The sequence below is a fragment of the Marmota flaviventris genome, chromosome 1 (genome assembly GCF_047511675.1).
Source record: "Marmota flaviventris isolate mMarFla1 chromosome 1, mMarFla1.hap1, whole genome shotgun sequence".
Classification (NCBI taxonomy): Eukaryota; Metazoa; Chordata; class Mammalia; order Rodentia; family Sciuridae; genus Marmota; species Marmota flaviventris.
The window spans coordinates 64,906,646-64,930,760 of NC_092498.1; the positions used below are offsets into that span (position 1 = coordinate 64,906,646).

General features: G+C 33.7%; 1 protein-coding gene across 1 annotated transcript in view; it reads right to left on the minus strand.

Annotated features, from left to right (window-relative positions):
• Positions 1-10,762: 10,762 nt before the first annotated feature.
• Pclo (piccolo presynaptic cytomatrix protein) overlaps positions 10,763-24,115 on the minus strand; it is a 404,888-nt gene continuing 391,535 nt past the window's right edge. The window contains exons 23-25 of the mRNA XM_027926468.2: positions 12,190-12,324; positions 11,587-11,732; positions 10,763-10,903 (exon numbers count right to left, since the gene is read on the minus strand). Coding sequence (XP_027782269.2) covers positions 10,763-10,903; positions 11,587-11,732; positions 12,190-12,324 — 422 coding nt within the window. The remainder of the gene's footprint in view (positions 10,904-11,586; positions 11,733-12,189; positions 12,325-24,115) is intronic.

Sequence of the window (24,115 nt, forward strand, 5' to 3'; positions counted from 1 at the left end):
GCAGGGATGTTAGTAGAAAAGTTACTTGCCGAATTGTACTGGTTAGCATCCACAAAGATGATGAGTCCCTCCCTGAATGATCAAGGCTAGGTGGCAGCACTTAACTGCAAAAGAAAGTGACTCATAGATTGGAGTGGCAGCCCAGTGAGTTTTGATCTTTAGGGTGTTATAGAGAGCAAAATAAACAGGTAACCGATGAGTCTGTTGTGTGACATCTCTAATCAGAAACAGGCAGGAGAAGCAGGAAGGTGAAGACTGTTGCCTCAATTAAAAGTTACAATCCTTTGTGTAGTTCTCAAACCCAAACCAAACTTGAGTTCAAAAATTGACTGAAGAGATGACCCCATTCCTGGGAGGAACACTGAATGATACACATCCTGCCCCCACTGAATTTACAGCCATTTTACACACAGGACCATATGTGTAAAATGTCAGAGAGAGGGATTTCTGGGCACAGAGTCTGAGTTGACATTGAGACTTGGAAACTCAGTGAAGGATCATGGCCTCCTAGTAAGGTGTGGATTACAGAAGCCATGTAATAAATAGAGTCTAATAAAGGGTGGTTTTCAGTGGACCACAAACATATCCTGGTCTCCAAATATGTAACTGGTAATGCCCATTGGCATTTGGAGCATTCCCCATGTTGGGTCATTGGACTCATTGGAAAGGCCAAGTGGAAGTCTGCAATTATTTTCTATCCTTCCCTGAGCCAAAATTGTAAATCAAATCTTCCTCAGAGGACAGGAAAGAATGGTCAAAAATTAGTCTGAAGGGGTGAGGTTTCAGTATATCTATCATTCTGGTCCCTGGAAAAATTGAATAATCCAGAAGAATAAATGTAGATTACTATAAACTCAGACAATTAATAGTTTTGATCGCAATAGCTATTCCAGGTATGACATTATTGATAGAGTTGACCAATATGACTTTGGAAATGTATACTATTAAAATTCTGATAAAAATATAAGGGAAAAAAGCTATATTTATACAGAATGGGTAATATTCACTTAGTTTTCCCCAAGGACCTTACTAACTCTCTCAACCCTCTATTATAATATATTAAAAATTGATTCGAACCTTCTGGATATTTCACATATTAACATATTTATTTATAACATTGGTGACATTCTACTGATTTGGGCAGTACAAAGGACAAGAAAACAATAGGCTAGTATTTTAGAGGCCTTGCTCATACACATTTCAGAGACCTGTGATTTCATCTAAGTTTCTAGTGGTCAGGGACATTGGAGATATTTAGTACAAAGTAAAACACTTTGATATACCTTCTAACACCTGTCACAGAAATGGAAGCACAATGCCCAGCATATCTTTTGGGGTTCAGGTCAGAATGCATTGCTAACATACAAATAATGGCAAGGACCTAAATGTGAATGATATGGAAGGACATGAGGTTAGAATGAGTCCCAGAATAGAAAAGGATTCTGAAGCTGGTCTAAGTTGTGGTACAAGTGGCCCTACGACTTGGGCTATATAATCTGTCAGGTTTTATATTATAAATATCCTTAGTGGAAAAGATGGAAATGTAAGTTTTGGCAAACTCCAGTGCGAGAATTATAATATGTGCTATTGGGATTCTGGAGCAGGGCCAAGTTATCTGAAGTAGAGAAATGCTATTCCCTTTGAAAACCACCTCCTGGCATAAGACTTTACTTTTTTGTATAGATGGAACTCTTGATTATAGGAAAAAAGGTGAACATGTGTCTGGAACTTCCCATAATGAGCTGGGTTCTCTTAGAACCACAATGTCATAACATCATCAGGATCAGTAGTGGCTATCATAAATTACAAGATGTACATTTGAGACCAAGTCTAAGCAATGGCCGAAGGTACAGACAAGTCACATGAGCAGGTGTTGCAGAACCCCTTGTCAATAGGCATGATTGTGTCAGTCCTCCTTCCGAGTGAATTTTCTATGACCAACTGAAGGAAGAGAAAACAAACAAACAAAAAACAAAAACAAGGTTGATTATGGATAAGTGTCAGCCAAAGGCCTGCATTAGATGGAACCCTTGGCGTGGGCTGGCTGGAAATAAGAAGTCTGAAAATAATCAATAAGGAACAGAAGACAAAAGACAGAAAATAGTTTTAAAAGCAGGAGCATTGACGGCTGGAAGTTGGGTCTGATCCTAACAAATGGAAAAACCCATGAATCCTTTATTTATAGTGAAACACACCAAATGAATTTATGATGAGGAGGGGGTTCTTCAAGGTAACCAAATGGCAAGAAGCTGTGAGGAATTGGCCTGGTTCTGGCCTTAGTTGCTTGTGCAGTAATTCTTCCTCCTTCAGGCAGGGGCATCTCAAGGCTGTTAAGTGCACTGGTGTCTCTTTCACCTAAGGCTAGAAGGCATCAAAATTCAAAGCTATTGAACTCATAAATTCCAAGACAATCATGGAATCAGCCCTATTAATAGCAGCCATCTGCAGGTGGATGTATCTTTTACACCTTTGTGTGGAAAGATAAGCAGATGCAGAGTTCAAAGCAATAATTTATTTGCCGCTCCCCAAAGATAAGGAGATTCAACCTATGAGTTCAAAGTGAAAATGGATTTCAGCAGTCAGTAGTATTAATTGCTAATCTATGGAGAAAGAAAATCTTCCTGATTAGTGGAGGTACAAATGGAGAACATGGTCATCCACTCTGTGGAAGGAGAAGTGGCCAGCGAGGATACATTCAGATTCTGGACATATACTAATGGTTTAGGTCTCTGGTGAAGAATCTAGAAAGAAAAGACTAAAGGATAAGAAATAAAAAGGTCTAGGATAGCATGTTGAAGGACACTTGGGAGTTGAAATTGTGAAAATGTTTGAATCATAAGCTCATGCCTAACAGAAAGTAACCCCCAAAGAGATGCTGAACAATGAATTAGAGTAACACGGTCTAATGACACTAGCTACCTTTTTCATTAACACTCTAGAACTGGCATGAGGGGCATGCAAATGTAATGGCCCTGGCATAATTCTGGCACTTTTTAAGCATGGGCAAAGACTAGATTATGCTTATGCTAATTGCTTATCTTTTAATTATCTCCCCCACAAAATTTTTTAATTTATCTTAATTATGGTTTACAGACCTAGATAATCTTCACGGTTTGTTTTTTTTTTCAAACCAACAACAAAAAAATAAAATTTGAGAAAGTGGTTTGAAAAGTGATAGTGGGTTAAAAAAAAAAACTCCAAATTCCAAATTTGTCCCAGGTGTTTGCTTACAAATTTGATAGTGAAAATATTTCAGAAAATGTTAATAAGCCTGTACCAACTCTGGACACAATTTTTTGATTGCTATTTTTATTAAGAAGAGATTGTAGATGTTACGGAACTCTTTCCATCCTTGACTCTAGATAATCTTATTTAAGATTTTCATAAGTTTATTGACAATAGCTCACTTTCAGGGTTTTTGTTTGTTTGTTTGTTTGTTTTTGTTTTGTTTTCACTTCAGATTCTAGATATCACACTAATGCCAGGGTACTAGTTAAATCAGCATTTCATGCTTTTTTTCCCTAATGTTATTGCCCTTAGATTCCTGCAAGTATTTTGTCACTTGGGCAATGATACTGTGATGATAAGGTATCAAAATTTTATCTGAGAATTTTTTCTCTTCTCTCCTACTTATTCTTCAATTTGGCCATTTGCTGTGAGATATTTTTCTGTGTAAAATGTGTTTTGTGTAATAGTGATCATTTTAAATTAAATACATTCGCCAAAACATTTAATTACAAGAAATGTTTTCTCAGAATTTCTAAGGAAAAAGGCCTACTTGCCTAAGATTTGACTGAATGCTAGAATCAGGAAGGGAATCAGTTTTAGTGACATTTTATGGCTCTTCTTGTTTAGAATATTGAAACTCATGAAAGTCTTTTGCTATTATACCTGTGCCCATAGGCCTCAGTCATTCTTCTTGTTGCCTCTTTCCCATCACAGTTCCTGGCAAGCCATCTCTGTACTGTTCAGAAAGGGTGCCGTCCTTTGTTCTCTTAGTGTTTTCCCTGACTTCGAATTCACCTGGTATTTTCTTTCCAGAGGAAAGGATAGAGAAAAGGAAGTGTGTGTGTGTGTGTGTGTGTGTGTGTGTGTGTGTTAGGGATAGGGAGTGGGAATCAAAGAGTGATCAAGATGGCTTGAACAGTTCCCTCTGCTTGACCAAACCATAGACTGTCTTCTTTCAGACAATACACTTTTCCTTCTTCAAGCCTCAAGTCTACTTTATAACCCAGGAATGTCTTTCTCAAGTACCTTAGAACCATCCCTTTGAAAGGTAACCATCAAAGATAGCGCCCTGTCTCCCAGTCTCTGTGCATGGCGAATAGAAGCCTAACTTCAATGGAAGCTTTGCACTAAGTTGCAAAAAGTCATCCTGTTATGAGGAGGTACATTCTTTGTGGGAGAGGAGGAGAGCAAGATTTCCTTAGATCTTGAATTTAGCATTTAGTTATTTTCTTCCATTTCTTCCTTTCCCTTCTTCTCTTCTTCCCTTTCTATTCATGTTTTTAAAAATTCTATTTTGGCATATAACTGGTTTTATTTTTATAAAACTAACAATATTTACACTTTTCTCTCGTTGGGAAGAGTTAGTGCATCGTGAAGACAGATGTTCCTTACTTCTCCTCTAGGTTAAAGCTGTCTGAGAAATAAAATAATCCTTTAATTTAAACAATACTTATTAGGTACCTATTCTATTGCAGACACAATGTTAGAAAAGGAGTTTATAATGATTAGCAAAACAAACATGGTTCTTGTATTCCTGAAATTTATAATCTTGCATTAGTAAACCACTCATAATAAATAGATAGATAGATAGATAAATAAAATGTATACTAAATGCTTTCTTTGAAATGCTTAACAACAGCAGATTTGAGTAGCCCTCTTTAACGCAGTATTTGAACCATTCAAAAGCTCTAAACAAGTGACAGTAAGAGTTCTTTGAATTTCACAGACAAAATAAAAAAAAAACTGAATAAAATAAAACAAAAAAATTAAATTCTCCTGCTTGACAGAATAAAGCCTGTCTCCACAACACAAAACTTTTCACCGCTAAAGCAGAAATGTCATCTGAACATCCAAGGGTCAGTATGAACTGATTAAAATAGCACACAGAAAAGGAAAGAAAATTGGCCAATTTTGCTAATAATCAGCTGTTGCCTCAGGATCAGCTCTCTTTTTTCAATGTTCAGGTACAATTATGAGTATACTGAAGAAAATGGTAACCTGTTTTTTGAAACATGAAGTATAGAGGCTCTTAAATATGTCTAGAAATATTTTACTTGCATTACTTTTCATTGATAAATGAAAGGTAGAATCAGATAGTACTCGATGAATCATTTAAAATATCAAATATATGGCAAGTTATACAATCTGATCCTAATACCTTATAAACCTGTCTTTAAAGGTCATCATCATTGTAAACTATGCTTGGAACAGTTTCTGCATTTCTAAAATAAATAACACATTTTCGCCACCACTTTGGCTCTCATTCTCTTAGTTAAACTGGTCAACTTTTTAGTTGCCTTCTGACTTGACTCACAGTCCCCTGTAATTTCACAGAATTGTCCAAGGACAACTTGTCTTTCTATCCTCTTATTTCATTTTAAAATATGTTTCTATTTCCCAGTTCTTTGTTCTTTCTCTTTATTTCCTTTCTTAAGTATTATATATTAGATGGTCAAGCAATTTAAAATCAAATCGTCCTGTGTCCTGCACTTTCTTGGACTTCAGTTTCTTTCTCTCTCTTTCTGTGTAATCCATCTGGTAAGACCCATTCTAACTAAGACTTACCATGTCCTATTTGTGATCTGATGAATAGACTCCAAGTCCAGGGTGGAGAACATCAAAGATGAACCAAGCATTGAGCTATTTTCACTTTGTATTGTCACTAAGCTCAAAGGGACCCCCAACATGCACAGAATCTTTCTCTTCCTGGCTACTTATTCTCCACTCTACCCCAGAACTGTTTTAAACCTCCTGTACTCCCTTCAAATACTTAATCCATTCTAAGCAGATAACTTCATTCCTTATTCCACTGAGAAAACTGTAGCCATCAGAAGGACTCTCTTTGAACCTCTTCATAAATGATCTAAAATCTATCTACATCTTTCTTATCATCTCCTTTCTTTTTGCTTTTTGTTTTATTAGAGTGGTAGTTTTAAACTTTGCTTTCACATTGACAATATTTACAAATGGGCATATGCCTGGGTCCCAAAATTCGTTGATAAACTGAAGACATCAAAGTTCACATTTTCAATATTTATTAGTAAGGCTGAGACAACAGCCTTTATACAGCACAATTTACATAAGTTATCAAGATACATCTTGTATACAATCACAAAACCAAGACATATTTTTACATAGAATAAAACTCAAGACAGATTTACAAGCATTTTTTAAATATAATTCTCATTTATTTTCAGGTCAGTTTATACCATCTTTAGTCCGAGAATTTGCATTTGTTCATTAGATTTCCCAGAGGGATTTGGGCAAACCAAAGGGGGGAAAAAGAAAAAAAAAAAAAAGAAAGAAAGAGAAAAGAATATTAGCAAATCACCAACACAGCATGCAACATAGTCACAAACAAGACATATCTCCAAGTACTTTGTTTTTTGTTTTGAAATTGACTTTATTAGGTTCTTAATTTTCTCAGACAAGAAATTTTTTAAACATCATATGTGTTGTTAGGATATTAGCACACACATTAATCAGTAGTGGGAGCACCTGAGCACATCACTGAACAAATATATAGACACAATCAAATAATAATCATATTCACATGCTGAATGCCAAAAAATGAATATTTCAACTTCATCTATTTTACCAAATGTATAGTTATGTACAGGGTAATGAATTAAGAAAATGCTCTCAATCTACCTATCAGATAAGAGATTTGATTAAATGATTTTGGTTTAATGGGTAACTTTAATAATAACAACATGGGACATACAGAAAACATCAGTGTGTCTTATTCAATGAAAATCTGTTTCATTCATTCATTCTTGTATTATACCAAAGGCAAGAAATTATTAAAGAAACAGCTCATAATTAGCTACCTCTCATTTTCATTTCAAGCTCAAAAAGAGGGAAAATCACTTCTGTCACACATATATTTATAAACACATAGCTGTAAGTTGGCTGATTTTAGAATATTAGACATTCTAGCAATGAAAATAAGTTTTTAAAAATATTGTTAGTTATGATTTAAATAATAAAGTAAAAAAATACTATAAACATCTTTATGATTTCTTGATGAAATGAAGCATTGATCAAATAATTCCTAATATTTTGGGCACATATAATATACAATTTATATTTTACTTCACATCACCACCATTAGTATCACTACGCTACCACCACCATCGTCACGACCTTTCCTATAATAAGAATCAATATCAGCTGGTTACCAGCTATAATAATCCCACAATATGACTATTTTAATGTGTGTGATTCACAAAATTAATCTTATTGATATGCTGAAAATATGCATTTAATTAGTGTGATTTATTAAAATATGGGCAATATTAAGGAGTAAAAACAATTGCTACCCCTTTGTCTTGGGTATTATTCTTTTGAACCAAAATGGTAAACAAAGAGTTCATAGTCACAGAAAATTTCCCTAATCTTAAGTAAAAACAGGGAAAACACCAACTTCTTGCTACCAGTGTTGTCTGTGTCTGTAATGACAGTTCTAGAGTCTCTGTCTTTTGTAAAAATTCTCTCTGTGCTTTTCCTCTACAGCTTATGTTTCTTTAGGACCAAATTTTCAAGTAACATACCACTTCAGTCTTTGATGACTCAATGAAATAGTGGAAAATTCTGATGCTTTTCAAGGTATAGGTGTTGTATTTGGACTAGTCACATATTAATTAGAGATTACAAACTGTTGCTATTAGGATAAAAAGAAGCTAATTTCAATAAAATTAAATAAAATAAAAAGTGGAAAATCATGTGCTGTGATATATACAAAAAAGTAAAAAATACCAAGAGCCCTATATGAAATTAAAAAAGAAATAGTTTAGTTGTAAGAAGGGTAATCAACACCATTCAGAAGAAATGCATTCATATAAGGATCAGTGTTGCATAGAATAATTCCAGTACAACCTAGGAGTTTGGTCAGTTGCAAACTTGGCACGCTGGCAGGATCTTATGCTCTCTGAAGGGGAATGCTGGTGCATGAAAAGAAGCCCTGTCATTGACCTTCTTGATTGATCTTACCACTAGTTTCTTGGAATGGAGGGGCACCTAGAATAGAAAGGCTCTTATTCTTTCAGGTTAAATAGCTATTAAGGGATGATCTTTGTTTTAATTGGCCCTCCATTTGTATTATTCCAAAAGAAATTGCAACTGCAATGAAGTAAGCTAACTGGTTATACAACCTCTCATGCATACCTCTGGATGAAAGTGGCTGGAGAAGAGAACAAAGGTGAGCCAGGGTATCCTTTTAAGAGCAAACAGCAGAGCCTTATTATGTCAGAAGGAGATCTTCCTGGACCTTTTTCTTCCCCAATTATGACTGATGATTACAGGCTTCCCCAAGTGCTAGCTTCTGCTGGAAATATCCATGGCAACTATCAGCAGATCTAGTAATCTCTAAAAATAAAATCCTAGCAATATCATATCTTTGATGATTTACCTCCTCTATGCTCACTTTAGAGTAGCATTAATGGTCAATGTTATTATACTATCAGACGAGGGGGATTAAAAAATATAGAGAAGAAAAGTGATGGTCATGTTAGGTTGGGAAAAGTGAATTTGTATTTCTTTATGAGTATTATAAAGATATATAGCCTGGGATATATATTACAAATTCTTTAGTTTTAGTGTTTTATATTACTCTCTAATTGAAAGTAATTTCTCTCTAAAAATGAGAAAATTTGACATCCAACCAACACTTTGGTACTCATTTCCTCTAATTAAACCACTAAAACCTCACCTTGAAATAGCAGCTTTTAAGTTCAAAATGCTCTGAGAAGCAATTAAAATTTATTTTGGTCAGGACATGGAAATAAGATGAGATCAATATAATTTATTTAATTTAGTATAATAAAACAAATAATTTTTAATTAATTCTTCCATATTTTTAAATGAATATTCATATTTTAAATAAAAAAATGAGTTTGGGAACAAATTTACTGCTTTTATCTATTACAATGCTTACCATTGGTTTGGAGGACTTTTCTCACATACAAAATTTGAGAATTAAGAAGCTACATAACAATTATTCTTCACTTCTGTGTAAGATTATATTTGGAAATGTGCTTTCATTTTTCATAGATCTCTTCATTGAATCATCCCAACATCCCAATGAGGAGGGCTAGGAATGTATCATTATTATTACCTACAATTTAAAAAACTGGGTTAAACTGAGTTTAAGTGACATGTACAAGGTCAGTAGCAGAATCTAGACAGAAGCCAGGGTTCTAATCTCAGTTGAGTGTGTTTTCTGCAAATCCACATTACTTCCTTTGTCAATGTGGTGGGTTGATGGAGAAGAGGATGCTTCACTTTAATAACTTAAACCTTGGTTGTGTCATTGTATATTATTAAAATAGCTCAAAGTATGTTTTAATCTCAAATGTTGACTTTTTCACATTTTCCCCACATTGATGAACTTGATCACTATGATATTGTCGCTAATAGAGAAAAAGAGAGTACTTGAGAGAACTTGAGTTTGATGTGAGAGTTATTATTGTACAATCAGTTAATGACTTCATGAAAAAAAATTATGGATAACAAGAAATTATACTAATTTAATTAATTAATTAAATGAAATTAATATGATTTGTTTGCCAGAGGAAGAATTTTCTAACAATATGTTACTCAAGAAAAAGGAAAATGCAGGTTAATACATTCATATACAATACCACAAAGAACTGATCATGCTTCCTAGGACATACCAATTTAATCTAGGCCCTTTGTTATGTAGATGGAAATGCCGTGGCTTAATGATAAATTATGGAGACTTTGATATTTTCAACCAGAGTTCCAATATTTTGTGGGTCAACTTTCTTCTTTATTAACCATTCATGGTTTTATTTCTAGATAAATGTAATTTCATGTCTACCTAGTATTATCTTCACTCTATATATTTCAAATTCTATTAAAACAAATGTGCTTTAACCATAAGGATTCCAAAACTGGTCTTTTATATCCCTGTAACATTTACAAAGGGAAAACCTGTATGATATGGCCTAAAAGCCAAGATTTCTGTATCTCCTGTTCCATCTTCCCTACGAACACAGCCACCTCATGTCCAGTCCTGTACACATATTATAGATGTATCTTATATCAGGATCTCAAAACAGCAAGTTGCCTGAGAACACTAAGAAGAAGGCTTTTTGACAACAGAGATTCATTATTTCAGTTCTTTCAACCAAGGTTTCTTTGCATAAAGAATTGCGTCTGCGCTGCATTTGGAAGCCAAGTCAATCTTTGAGGCTGTCTTTAGTTACAGCTCACTCTACTCAAAGATTTTTGCCTTAAGTATCCAAAATGTCTCTCATGGTTTATCTTCACAGTCATGGGAAATCCAAGGTCTCAGAGCTCTACTTTTGTGGGTTGGTTATCAACATGTAAACTTTCTCTGTGTCTTTTTCTGTGTCCCACAGCAGTAAATTTACAAGGCTTTAACATGCTTTTCGTCTGTTGTTCCCACTTCATGTTAGCCTCTGAAAATAGCTCAGTACAATAGTATCTGACTATAACGTTGATTTGAGGCTATGTAGATCCATTTTATACCCTGAGCAGACACTTTTCTTCAATGTGGTTGAGTAGGACTGACCAAAAGTTTGTGCCAGTTGACTATTCTTTTTCTAAGATCCACTTTGTCAAGCCAGATACAGGCTTCACCAATCAAGGTCTTTTTCATAAACTTCCCTCCATTGGAGAAAAGCAAAATCTATAAAAAAAAAAATAGTCAAAATTACATACTTATCCGGGATCACCAGTAAAAGCATGACATTTATATTTAAAAAATGTGGAGTATGGTGATAGACGGAGAGGAATGACAAAGGAGCTTTGAAGTGGAGAAAAAATATGAGCAAAGATTGGAAGCTTAGCCTGATTTGAAAAGATTCTGGAGTGACTGGAGTATTGAGTGAGTGGAAAAGTATACAAGGAGCTATGACTAAATCAATACAACTGAAATTCACCTTGAAGGACTCTGAATGACTAAAGAAAAATGGCAACCCAACTAGTGTTTTTAAATGATAACTCAGGTAAACAGTGTGATAAAATGAATTAAAGGAATAAAACATCAATGACAATTTGGCCATATAAACTACCAAAATAATGTGAATAACAAAGATGGGAGACAAAGAGGATTAATGGCAGTAACATGGAAGTATGGGGAATCAATGTAAAATTAACAGAATGGCCAGAGTAGAAAAGAACTGGCAGATGACTGGATGAAGTGAGTGGGCTACAAAAGTATAAATAGTTTTGGGGGAGATGCTTCTAAGGATTTATCATTTTCTCAAGTGTCATATAGTATATGATAAGTAAATAAATATTTAAAAATCAAATAGAAAATGGATAAATAAAACATGAATGAAATTTTAAAAATAGTAACTATAGAGTTACCTGAAGAGAATGTCCAGCAGGACTGAGGCTAAATCTAAAAGTTTCATTAAATGAAGGCTCTCGATCATGTCTACATACTCTTGTTTTTTTCTTGATCACCTTTTTTTGGGTAGAGATGTTCATGACATATATTTTCACATATAAATCTGAAAATAAGATTCCATCCCAGTAAGTTTCCATAAACCAGATAATTTTCTACTGAAAGAACTATAATTTCATGCTGAGAGTTCTACCTATATTTTACACAGAGGCAATAAATGGTGTACAATTTGTTTCAGAAAACATAAAGTGATTAAAAACATACCAACTTCTTATCAACTTGGATTTGTTTTCTTGTTGATTAATAAATATAATTGTCTAATTTGTGTGCTGAAGAATCTAACCAAAAACTAGGAAAAAATTGACCTATACAACAGAATTTTTTTTCATATCTATATATCTATATCTATCTATCTATCTATATATATATATAATATATATTCTTTGATGTATATAATTGTGGTCAGTATACTGATTACATTTGAATTAGTGTTTCCTATAACATTTAAGAGATATCCCAAATAAATTTCTAGATATATTTACCATTGTCATAAGATTACTTACCTGGTAAATGATCAGGAGACTTAAATTTGTAGGTAATATTTCTGCACTGGAGAATTTCAACTATCAATTGTTCACCATCTGTTTTCATTTCCTTTTTCAATGCAATTTTGATTTCTCCCATTACCTGTGTTTTAACTGAAAGAATTTAATAAAAAGTTGAGGAACATGTAATGCCATTTATTAAATATTAGTTCAATGCATTAATTTATTGAATGCTTATCAAATGCTAAATACCTTATTGAGTTCTATGGATATACAGATGAATAAAACACAGTCCAAACTCTTAAGGAGTAAATAGTCCAATCAAGAGATGGATAAATTAGACAGCTACTTATAACAATGTATGTTTATTATAATGATGGGCTAGTAACAAAGGAGGTATGAGGACGATAAGTAGATGTGTTATTCAGATGTAGATTTTTAAGAAAAAGAGTAACAGATGAGACTATAGGAAGAAAAACATACATAACAGAATTCTAATATAATTTATAGGAAATAATAATAAGTCATGGAAATTCAAGAAGTTGCTTGCCAACAATTGCTTATTACCAGGCTTGCTGCAGAACATTCACTAACACAACTAAACATGATTGTACATTATTACTACTACTTCCTGTTTCCTTAGTAAAATAAATAGCTAGCAAGAATATGTAATAATATTGTCTAAAGCAAGATATGATGAATGATCTAAATGGCAATCAATGCATTTTCTTCTAGTGTTCTATCTTGAGTCTTACATGCTGGAAGAAGCCATTCATACTAGGTCCAATCCTTTATTACTCCACTCATTATTTATTAATTCATATATTCATCCACAGACTCTTGTGACAACAAATATTTTATTTGCCATCCTACACTGTGCTGAGCATTCTACTACAGAGAAAGAACACAAGAAAATTAAACCATAACCAATCACATGCATGGTTATTGGTTTCATGACTTTTTAATCTCCTGGGAGACAAATACTAAGCAGATTATTTCCATGATAAATGTATGATTAGAAAGAAACACAAGGCTCTGAAGTACAAGAGCATGATTTCAAGAGAGTCTTAAACCAAGCAACACTTGCCTAGGAAGTACTGCCTGAGCTGAAACCAGAATGAGAAAGAATTATCCAAGTGAAATCGATGATGAAGGACATTCTTATACAGAGGAGGAATGGTGTTTTCACAAATGGAAATATTATATGGGAAATGAAGGCCCATGTGATACTAAAATATTTTTAACTGAGGTTATATCGTTGACTTGATTTTTACCTTTAGAACACAGAAATCTCTTGATGGTCTAAACACGACTGTCAATTATTTGTTCCCGAGCATTTTGGTCAGGATTTATTTATACTCTTAAAAAAAATTGAAGATCTTCAGAGAACTTCATCTATGTGGATTATATCTGTTGACATTAGAAACCTTAAATTTCTAATTTTAAATAAAAAATGTGAACATATTTAAAATTAATTAATTCAGTTAAAATGAAAATAATGTATCTGTAAATGTTTTAGTGAAAATTAACAAATTTTCTAAAATAAAAAATGTTATTTTTTTCAAATTGCACAAATGCTTGACTGATAGAGAACAGATAGATTCTAATGCTTGTGTCTACATTAAGTCAAGAGCAATATGTTATTTTAGTAGTAGTATATCTGAAATCCAGTCTCAGATATTTAGTTGAAAAGGGGAAGGATATTTTACTGTCTTTATCAGACAATTGTGGATATTTTTTGTTAGAAAACTAAAAATTTTACAAGAGGTAGTTTCCTAGGATGAGGGGCAATGAGGAATCTGAAACCAAATCAATGAACTTTCTGAACTATTATTTTAAAATCCATCATTTCATACTGCTCTTCGAACAGATCTGATTTTTTTTTTATTTTGCTTTTGGTTTTGTGGTCTTACACATACAAGGCAAGTGCTCTATCACTGAGTTTTATATCCCTAGTACTTCTTATTCTTTTATTTTGAGACAGGGCCTTGCTAAGTTGCCCTGGCTGACCTGGAACTTGCCATTCTCCTCCCTCAGCCTTTGTGAGTAGCTGGGATTAAAGTGTGTGTCACCATGCCCAGTTGAACAGATCTTTTCACTCTGCTTAAGATGATAATAAATATGTCAGTCTAATTTATGTGTTGAAAAAATATTGAGTTAAAAACTAGGAAAATTTGGTTCATATGCTACAAATCAATCAATTTTGTTTGTATTTCATGATATATTAGATGTACAGATCAAATTTTAGTTAGCATTTTTGTTTGGTTAATAAAGCAAAGCCTAATTTTATGCTATATATAAAAAACAAAATCCAGTTTTGTTCTAGACTGTCAAAAATGCAGAGACTGGTACATATGTCAGCCATATTCAGGTCAAAATGGAGTGAACAAGAAGAAAAACTCTGTGAAAAACCAAAAATCTAGAAATCATAATGAAGATACAATAATTATGAATGTCTATGAGTCATTTATGTAATTTGCACATTCTTGACAGATAGGAAAGTACAAATGTCATCTAATATATTTATTAGAACGTGCAGGTAAGAATCCAGTTCTGTGTACTAAATATTTTAAATAAAACTTAGCAAGCCCATTCCAATGATCTGTTCTTTTCAAAAGGACCTTCACAGGAGAATAGTCTCCAAAATAAAAAAAGAAAAAATAGGACAGGTCTTAAAATCTCTTTTTTTTAACATCTAGAGAAATTGGGGGAGGGGGGAATAAAGGAAAAAATTAAAAATGTAGGAAAGTGTTAAGCAGTAGCAACCAAAGAATAAGTTATAGTCTGCTGCCAGAAGACCTAAAAATTGGTGTTTAGGAGCAGAAGGCTGATTCTAATACAGCTTAGCAGCATTCCCGAACACATCATATGTCACAGGAGCTTCCCAGAAAAAGAGAAAGGGTTAACAAAATCCTGAGAATTATCACTAAATCCTCTATTACCAAGAGGTAGATGAACAGTGAGCGCAGACTGTTGAGGAAGAGTCAAGCTTAACTGCTTAACTGCTAAGAGGCCAGCAGTTTTGACATATCACAAGGAAGTTATGAGAGGTTCAGTAGATTAAAACAAAACAAAACGAAAAAACCAGACAGGGTTCCCTACAACTGGTGTTCCAAGATGAATCACAGAAGTGTGCAAATCTTAGTGTCTTTTTGTTAGGATTAAGATACTCCTGTGTTTACTCTGGTGAACATAGGCAAAAAAACATTCAACCAATCAAATCCCCAAAAGGAACAAAACCTAGTCAACTAGGTTTGTAAATACACTTATCAGGTAACTTTAACTCTTTGCTCTAAAGGGATATAAAAGTAGATAAAAATAACACTCATCTTTCAAACCACACCTGGAATAGAGGGAAAAAGAGGATTCTATAGAAAGGGAGGGAGTCATGGAAGTGTCCTTCCCCAAATTTGGACCCAATAGAACTTGTGGACAGAATTAATAACACTAATAAGCATGAGGGTTTTTTTTTTTTTGAGAAATTCATTTTTATAGGTCATAGTCTACTTGTATGCCTAAAATCCCAGTACACTCACCAGTGAAATTTGTTGTTGCTTTCCACCTTCTCACTCAGGGAGAAAGGTGAATTAAAAACTTGCTAAAGTTCCCAAGTCATCACATTGCCTGTTTCTTTCTTGGGAGTTTAACTTCACATGCTTCACAGTGTGATACCTGTGAAATTTTTGATGAGTTGCTCTCGGGTCAAAGATTTTTCTGGCTTGTACTTCCATATTTCTCCTGAAGGAAGAGGATGTGCTCACTGAAATTATCTGAAAGCTGTGGATGTGCTAATGGTGGTTCATCATATCTATCATATCTTCTATTTTATACCATCTGGAAGCCCCTGTCTTTTGAGGCAGATGCTTTTTGGTGGAGACTGAAACTTCTGTAACCATGTCTCCACATGGTGGGCAGCAGCTCATGATCTGTTTGACTTTGAACCCAAAAGTGTATCTCATACCCAGAGGATGTGCGCTGATGTTTTAGAATAAAGAGAAAATGGTGGTTGAGAAATGCTCTCACCAACTTCCAGGTCTCTTGATATCCTGAACCCTGTGTTTCTTTGGTGGTATTAAAAGAATAGGAATTATAAGTTAAAAGAAAAGATTTTGAATGTTTTCACTATGTGTTTGTGTGTGTGTGTGTGTGCGCGCACACAAGCGTGCATGCACACATACATATATATACACACACCATAAATATTTAAGGAGATAGAAATGTTTAACCTGATTTGAACACTACAAAACAGATACAAGCACCAATATACCACCTATACCACTTAGTACCCCAGAAACTTGTTCAATTTTTATGTGTCAATTTTTAGAAAATAATAAAAGTACTACTACTCTAGAGTAGATATTTATCCTGGAGGGTGGAACAAACCTAGAAATTAAGACTAGAAAGAGGGAGAAAAGGAAGGAAGGGGGAGGAATATTTGAGAAATGAGATAGCAAAATAATGATGGGGATTATAAAGTTAAATACACAACCAATCTCATTTTTAAAGTATTAATGCATTCAAAACATCAGGGGATGAAATTAAACAATACAAAAATGAGTATTACTGGGCTGGAGTTGTGGCTCAGTGATAGGGCATTTGCCTAGCCCATGTGAGGCAATGGGCTCAATTCTCAGCACGACATAAAAATAAATAAAGGTATTGTGTTAAGTAAATAGATATTACTGTCACAGAGGAAAGGCTTAATATAATATAAAGAAAGTATATAAAGATAACAAGTTAGGAAACAATGATATACATATAGAACAGAAAGATCAGATTCAATATAAACAGTCTCTCAGAAAATGTAAATTTGATAGAAAGCAACATCTATTTTAAAATATAGAAGTCTTTCTCCAAAATAACAGAAAAGTAGATCTATGCATAGAAAGAGCATCCATATACTTGGAAATATTGATAAGTTGACATATTGACATAGCCAATATAATGCTATACTTCACAGATACAGAAAATATTCTTTAAAAAATCCATGAGGAAAAGGGAACATTGGTATATAAAATAAACATTTAAAATATGTATGAGAATATGAATATTAATAGACTAAATGACTATTTGATAACATAACACAAGGAGTGACAGAAAGAAGGAAGAAGGTGGAAAGGCAGAGAGGAAAACTTGAAGATAAAATCCAGGCAAGCAATCAAATAATGGAAGAGGAAATTGGAAGAAAGTGGAAGAGAATTGATCTACTTATGTTTTAATGTAGATAATCAATAGAATTTAAAATTGAAACATAGTATTAAAAATCACAAGCCCTCAATATTCAAATATTTAATTTGTTTCTTAAGTAATAAATTTTTTCCTGAACTAATAGGGTTAAAATATTTATTGAAATTAACTCATTTTTACTTTGATTTATTCTTTGTTAAATTTAAAAATGATATAATCATTTTTTGGACAAAGAGCATACAAATTTAATTCCATTTTAACAAAATTGAGTCCTATTATCTCTTTTGCTAGCTGAAGTGTCCCAACTGATGTAATTGTCAGCTTGTCTTACTTTTTTGTTTTTCACAGCTTTGCTTTTTACACATTCTCATATGCAGCAATCTTCCCACTTTTTCCTCTTTTCCTTTGCTTCCCTTTTTTCTTTTCATGGTGTTGGTGATGAAACCTAGGGCCCTCTCAGATGCTAGAAAAATGTGAGGGACACCCCAGTCCCCACTTTTTTCTCCAGAAAAAGTTTACATGGATTTTTTTCTTTAGAAACTATGTGTATGTCCTATCTACATGCCTACATTTACAGACATATTTTTATATCTATCTAATATATATTTGGGGAAAATGTATTTTAAAATTAACAAACAATCATCTTACAAAATAAATTAGTATAATTTCTGTTTTACAGATGAGAAAACAGTGGCTTAGATATTTAAAATAACTTGCTATGCTGTTAAATGACTCAACTAGAACTTCAATCTATATCTTCTCATTTTAAGTCCAGGGTTTCATTCTCCCATGAACAACTTTCATTTTCTATGAAAGAGATCATTTAAAGATTGACTCATTTGTGGGAATATTCATTTTGAAGGATTTTTTTAAAAAATATCAGAATGAAAGCATTTTTTAGAGTCTATTTTTCTGCTTTATTTTAGCCATACTGGACCATATCCTGGACATTAGCAGAGAAGGTACAGCCAGCAGCTGTCAACATTCTTTGGACCATGCAACAGTATTCCAGAAATTATTGTCTGCAAGCAGACATTTGGTCAATAATGTAGTTAAATAAAACAAAAACAACCGAAACAACTTTTTTTTTAAACAATACAACTTTTTGAAGTACTCAGTAATTTGAGATCCCATTTGTTTAAACATGTGAAGTGATTTACAAGAAGTGAATATTGATTGATATTTATTCTAATTACATCATTGGAATCTGTAACACCTGACATTGTGTAAATTGAGTTTTACTATCAGAATTCTCCTGCAGCCTCAAGCAACATTGTTCAGTGCAAGAACATCTTCCTTTTAGGTAAATTTCTCTTTAAGAGGCAATGCTAAATTAACTGAAAGTGAGTAAAATGTGGGAAAGAAAAGAAGGAAAGAATTGTGTTCAATAAAAGGAAAGTCTGTGTAAGGAAACCAGTAGAGTGCAAATAAAATTCTCATCAACAGATTTCTTTGCATTTGCAAATTTCTATTGCTATTTTTACTATATACCTATGAGCAGATCAGTGGAACTAGCTAATCAAGTCTAAATTGGTGTTATGTAAGGTGTATATTTAGCCCTGACAGTCTTCCACCTCATAATTGTCACTTAGCTCCTACTGCTTACTCCAAAACTAAGAAAATTCTAATAAAGAATTAAGATATATAGTTAAAAGAAAACAAATAAGCAATCCTGACTTTTAGCCCTATGAGAAGACAGGCAAGTCCACTAAATCTCTCTGGTTTGTGTTTCCTCCTATGTAAAGTGAAACTATATAATAAGATTATTTATCTCTTTTAGCTCTATAGAATAACATTTTCAACATTTTCTAAATAAAATAACATAGCTTAGTTCTGGCCCTCCAATAACTAAACATCTTCTGTAAATATTTTTTCTGTTTGTTATGGAAATTGTTATTAATGTTCTAACACCTGTCAATAGGCAAAGTAGGGTTGTATATTTCCTCATATATAGTTTTCTTTACCTCCCTTTAACTGTTTTTTACTCTATCAGTTTCATACATGTGAAGATTTTTTTTCTTTTTAAAATGACAAGATTACCAAGTTAAACAGCACAATGCCTAAAATGGTCATTACTAATGAACAATAATTCTTATTTCTAAACATTATTTACATGGTTTTTGTTAAGAATTATATTTACTTGAGAAAAATAATCGAATATACTTGTGAATATAATATGATGTTTTGATATACATTTAAAATATGGAATTAGGAGTTGAAGCTAATTAAATCTTTCACCTCCCATACTTATATTCTTTCAGCATTCATTATTGATGCAATAAAAAAAATCATTCTAAAACTAATTGATAATGTGTCTGTACCATTAGGTCAATTGCTTATATACTCAGAAAAAAACAAAACAAGAAAAATCATGTCTTAAAGTATCTATATGTCAATATATTTTAAATTCAATTTTCTATGAAAGAAAAGGAATGGAAAAGAAGCCATTATTTCCACTTTGGTGAACTTGTCAGAGAGAAAATAAGCCCACTATAATTTATTCTATTCACCAGTCTTTCTCTATAATTTCCAAACAGGTGTATTAAAGCTGCCCTGAAGTCTATAATAATTTCACTTTCCCTCTTCAAAAAGTTCAAAGGCCTTTAGCCTGTGGAACTCAACAATTATCCATGTTTCCTTTATACCATATCCTCAAGTAGAAAGAAAAGTTGCTAGATTTTTAAAACAGGTCTGGCCATCTTATTTGTATTGAATTTCATCTCCTGATTTAATCATTTTGTTGAGGCTATGTTAAGACACTGACATGTATTTTAATTCTCAGAAACATGTTTTCTGGACAAAATTTCTTAGCTATAAAGAATAATTTATATGTAAGGACAAAATAGAAGAATGAAGAAGAACCACATTATTTGAAGGTTTATCCTACTTATTGTTTGAAAGAGGGAAGCAAAATGGAACTAATTTGTTTAATTCAGTAATGTATTAGATTTTATTCCAAATGCCCAATGGTATGACTTCCTGGGGTTAATTCTTGATAAATTACTTTGGTTGTACAATGAAAATGACACTATGCAGCTATCTCCACTATCCAGCTCTCTTTCTACCTAGCTGTCTATGAGATGATTGTAAATGTTTGAGTACAGCACTTTTTACTAACATATACCATGAGTAAAGATTTAGAATGAGAATACCTATAATAGGATTTGGAAAATGCTAAGGGACCAGATGAAATTCTTTAGAGAACAGCTTATTAGATTTGGTTTCAAGGAAGGAAAAGAAAAAAAAAAGAATCTTTAACCCTAAAATATAATAATAAATTAAATTTCTATTCTTTCATAGTATATACTCATCTGTAATCAAATAAATAATATTATATTATGAAGTGATATATACCTATTAAATTATTAAAATAGCATATGTACATTTCTATCATTATTTCTTCTCAAACATATGAAACAAAGTAGGCATTATTGCTCTTACTGCCCTTGCTTTGAACTAAGGCTGTGTTTTAGTCAGTTTTTTTGCTACTGTGACTAAAAGGTCTGACCAACACAATTGAGAGGAGGAAAAGTTGATTTTGGGGTTCATGGTTTCAGAGGTCTCAATCCATAGACAGCAAGCTTCATTCACTTGAGATGAGGCACAACATCATGGTAGAAGAGTATAGTGGAGGGAAGCAGCTCATATGATGATCAGTAAGCAGAGAGAAACTTCACTCACCAGATACAAATGCCCCAGATAAATATATACTCCACAGCCACACCCCCCAATGCCCACCTCCTACAGCCACACTCTCCCAGCCTTTAATTACCACTCAGTTAATCCCTATCAGGGGATTAATTTACTGATTGGGTTAAGATTATCATAATCCAATCATTTCTCCTCTGAACCTTCTTGTATTGTCTCACATATGAGCTTTAGGGGGATACTTCACATCCAAACTCTAACATGATGCTACAACTAGATTAGATATTTCCAGAAATATGGTCCAGAGTTATTGGAAAAATCACAGCAAGCCGTGTACTATGTGATAGTAATTTTGTGCCAAGTTTATGTGTGTGTCTCTGTGTCGGTATGTGTTGGGCAGGGAATTTGGAATGGGGTAGGGGAATCAGCAAGTATGTGGGTTTGTGGATTGGGGTGCTCAGAATTTGTGGGAAGGTTGTACTGAAAAGATGAAGTATGATCAAAACAGGAAATAAATGCTTACCCATTTCTTTTCTAAACCATTAATTTATGAAAGGGTAATTCATCTGTTATGTGCAGGGAGTTATGATTGACTTGAAGGGCAATTAGCATGTATTCAATTTGTTGAACGAATATTGTGTTCTTGGTACTGTATGTATAGTTCACAGTCTTTATAGTATAAAGTTAGTAAAAGTACTGAAACCTACTTATTCTTTTTGTTTTAGCCTACTATAAAAATACCTAACATATATTAGATGTTCATTGGTTGAATTTGTATAATTTCTCTCCCTGTCTCTCTTTTTTTTTTGTACACAAGATTGAACCTAGGATTGCTTAACCACTGAGGCATATCCCCAGCCCTTTTTATTTTTCCTTTTGAGACAGGGTCTCAGTAAGTTGCTTAGGGCCTTGCTAGATTGCTGAGGCTGGTATGAAACTTGGGATCTTCCTGCCTCAGCCTACCAAACCATCGTGATTACAGGTGTGTGCCACTGTACCTGGCTTGAATTTGTATAAACTCTCTGATCTTTGCAGTACACCTATAAGGTAGGTGCCTTTTCCACCTAGATCTGAAGAAAGTGATCCCTCAGGTCTCAAAAGCCCAGGCTTTCCCCCACTCAACTATGCTGAGGCTGGTGAGAGATATTTTGGAATGTTTTCCAAGTCAATATGGAGAAAAAAAATGATTGTATGTCAGCCTATTAATTTCATTTTTATTTATGTGACATCAGATGCTCTATTAAAGCTATAGAGTGGTATTATACATTCATATCTTAGGGCTAAATGGGGGATGAAGAAGGAGGCATTTATTATATTTTCATTAAAAATATTTTTTTCAAAGGAAGAAGAGCTCATGTAAACGTTCATTAAGACCTTTATTTGAAATAACCCAGATTCAAGGAGACACATAATAAAATAGAGCAAGCATTCTGATTTAAGAGTTCTGTGAAAATAGGACAAGTTTGTGCATTCTCTCTGTATGCTGTTACATAAAGGAAGCCATTCTCTATGAGATAAAGCCCAAAAGAACATAATTTTAGGAGGGAAAATGGAATTTTTTCTGATTGAGCTCCAACAATGTTTTTGATTTTTTTGTGTGTCTTTTTGGTAGATGCTTTTTAGCATTCATTTTACTGTGACTAAAAATAACCAGACTTCTTTGTAAACATTTTTAATTGAAAGCCTCCTATTATCTTGTCTGAGACATCAGATAATTTCATGAGAAGCAAAACTGAAAACTTAAATGGACATTACCTTCAACATGCTTAAAGTTTTGAAACAACTCCCCAAAGCCTTAAGGAAACAAAGCCCAGGAGTGAGGTAGGAGAGCTAGTGCAATGACCAATATGCTAGTAAAACCCTTTTACAGAGAAGAATAAAGCTTAAGACAAGAGTAGCTTCCTGTGTCCTCAAAGCCCTGGCTACAATGCTCCCTCCCTTCTATTGACCTTCTGTCTGAAAGCAGGCAAATCATCCTCCTAGGGAAGTAATAGGTTCACATATATTCTGTTAATATGGAGAGATATCAGTGCTGTCATAATAGGTTTAGAAAATAAAACCAAATAATGGTATAATTCAGGGAAAGTAGAAGATCTTATAAGGAAAAATAGTCTGTCTCTGTAAGCGTGATGCTATGGTAACTGCAGACAGACTTGGGCTTCTCTGTGATGTGAATGGCCACCAGGCAGCCAGGTAAGCTCTGAGTGTACCTGCCAATAAGTCCTGAATAAGGGTGAACAGATGGTAGGAGTCAAATATTTGCATTGGCCCATGGGATTATTTACATCACTTTTCTTTCTTTGTCCCTGGTTTAATTTGATATTCTTAACATCTAATAATTTTGAATGTCCTTGAATTTGTGGTTTTCTCCTTTCTACTAGATGCATCACATAGGAATAGTTTACTGTTCTATAAAACCCTTCTCCAACTTTATTTTTTGCAGCTGCTAGTTCATCTCTTTTTTCTTAACTGTCACACTAGATAAGAGAGCAAACTGTAATTCTACCCCAACAATTTATTCTTAACCCTCATATACTAGACATTTTTTTCACCTCTTGGGTTCCCCTCTTCATTTGTCTCCCTTTGCTTCACCCCAAGAAGATCCCCATGATCTTCACTGTCTGGTTTTCCTTACCTTCTAACTTCTGATGTAGATAAAGCTTTAACCAGCAGGAGCTCTGAGAAGGGAAGGACAGGCTTCTACCCTCTTTATTTCCTTCTCTCACCCAATCCAATCTGCCAGTTCATTGTATTACAAAGGCTTCTACTACTTTTCAGGGTCGCTTGTATACCACAGTGATAGCTTTCACTGGGTTCTGATAACAGCCTCTCACCTCCTGCTTCACTAGATAGAAGGAGGGCTATGGCGCTTTGTTGTAGTGGATTCCAATCGTGCTTCACCTTCCCATTTGGTTCTCTAAACATGCCTCTCTTTGTAAATCTTTTCAACTACCTTCTTGATCATATCATCTGGTGAATACTAGCATATTATGTGACATTGAGTACTGCATAGGAAGTGAAATAAGGATTTCTTTCTCCTCATAGGGAGACATTTTCCCAATTCTGTTTTTGAAAATCTATTTTTTAATTTATGGTATCACTTTTATTT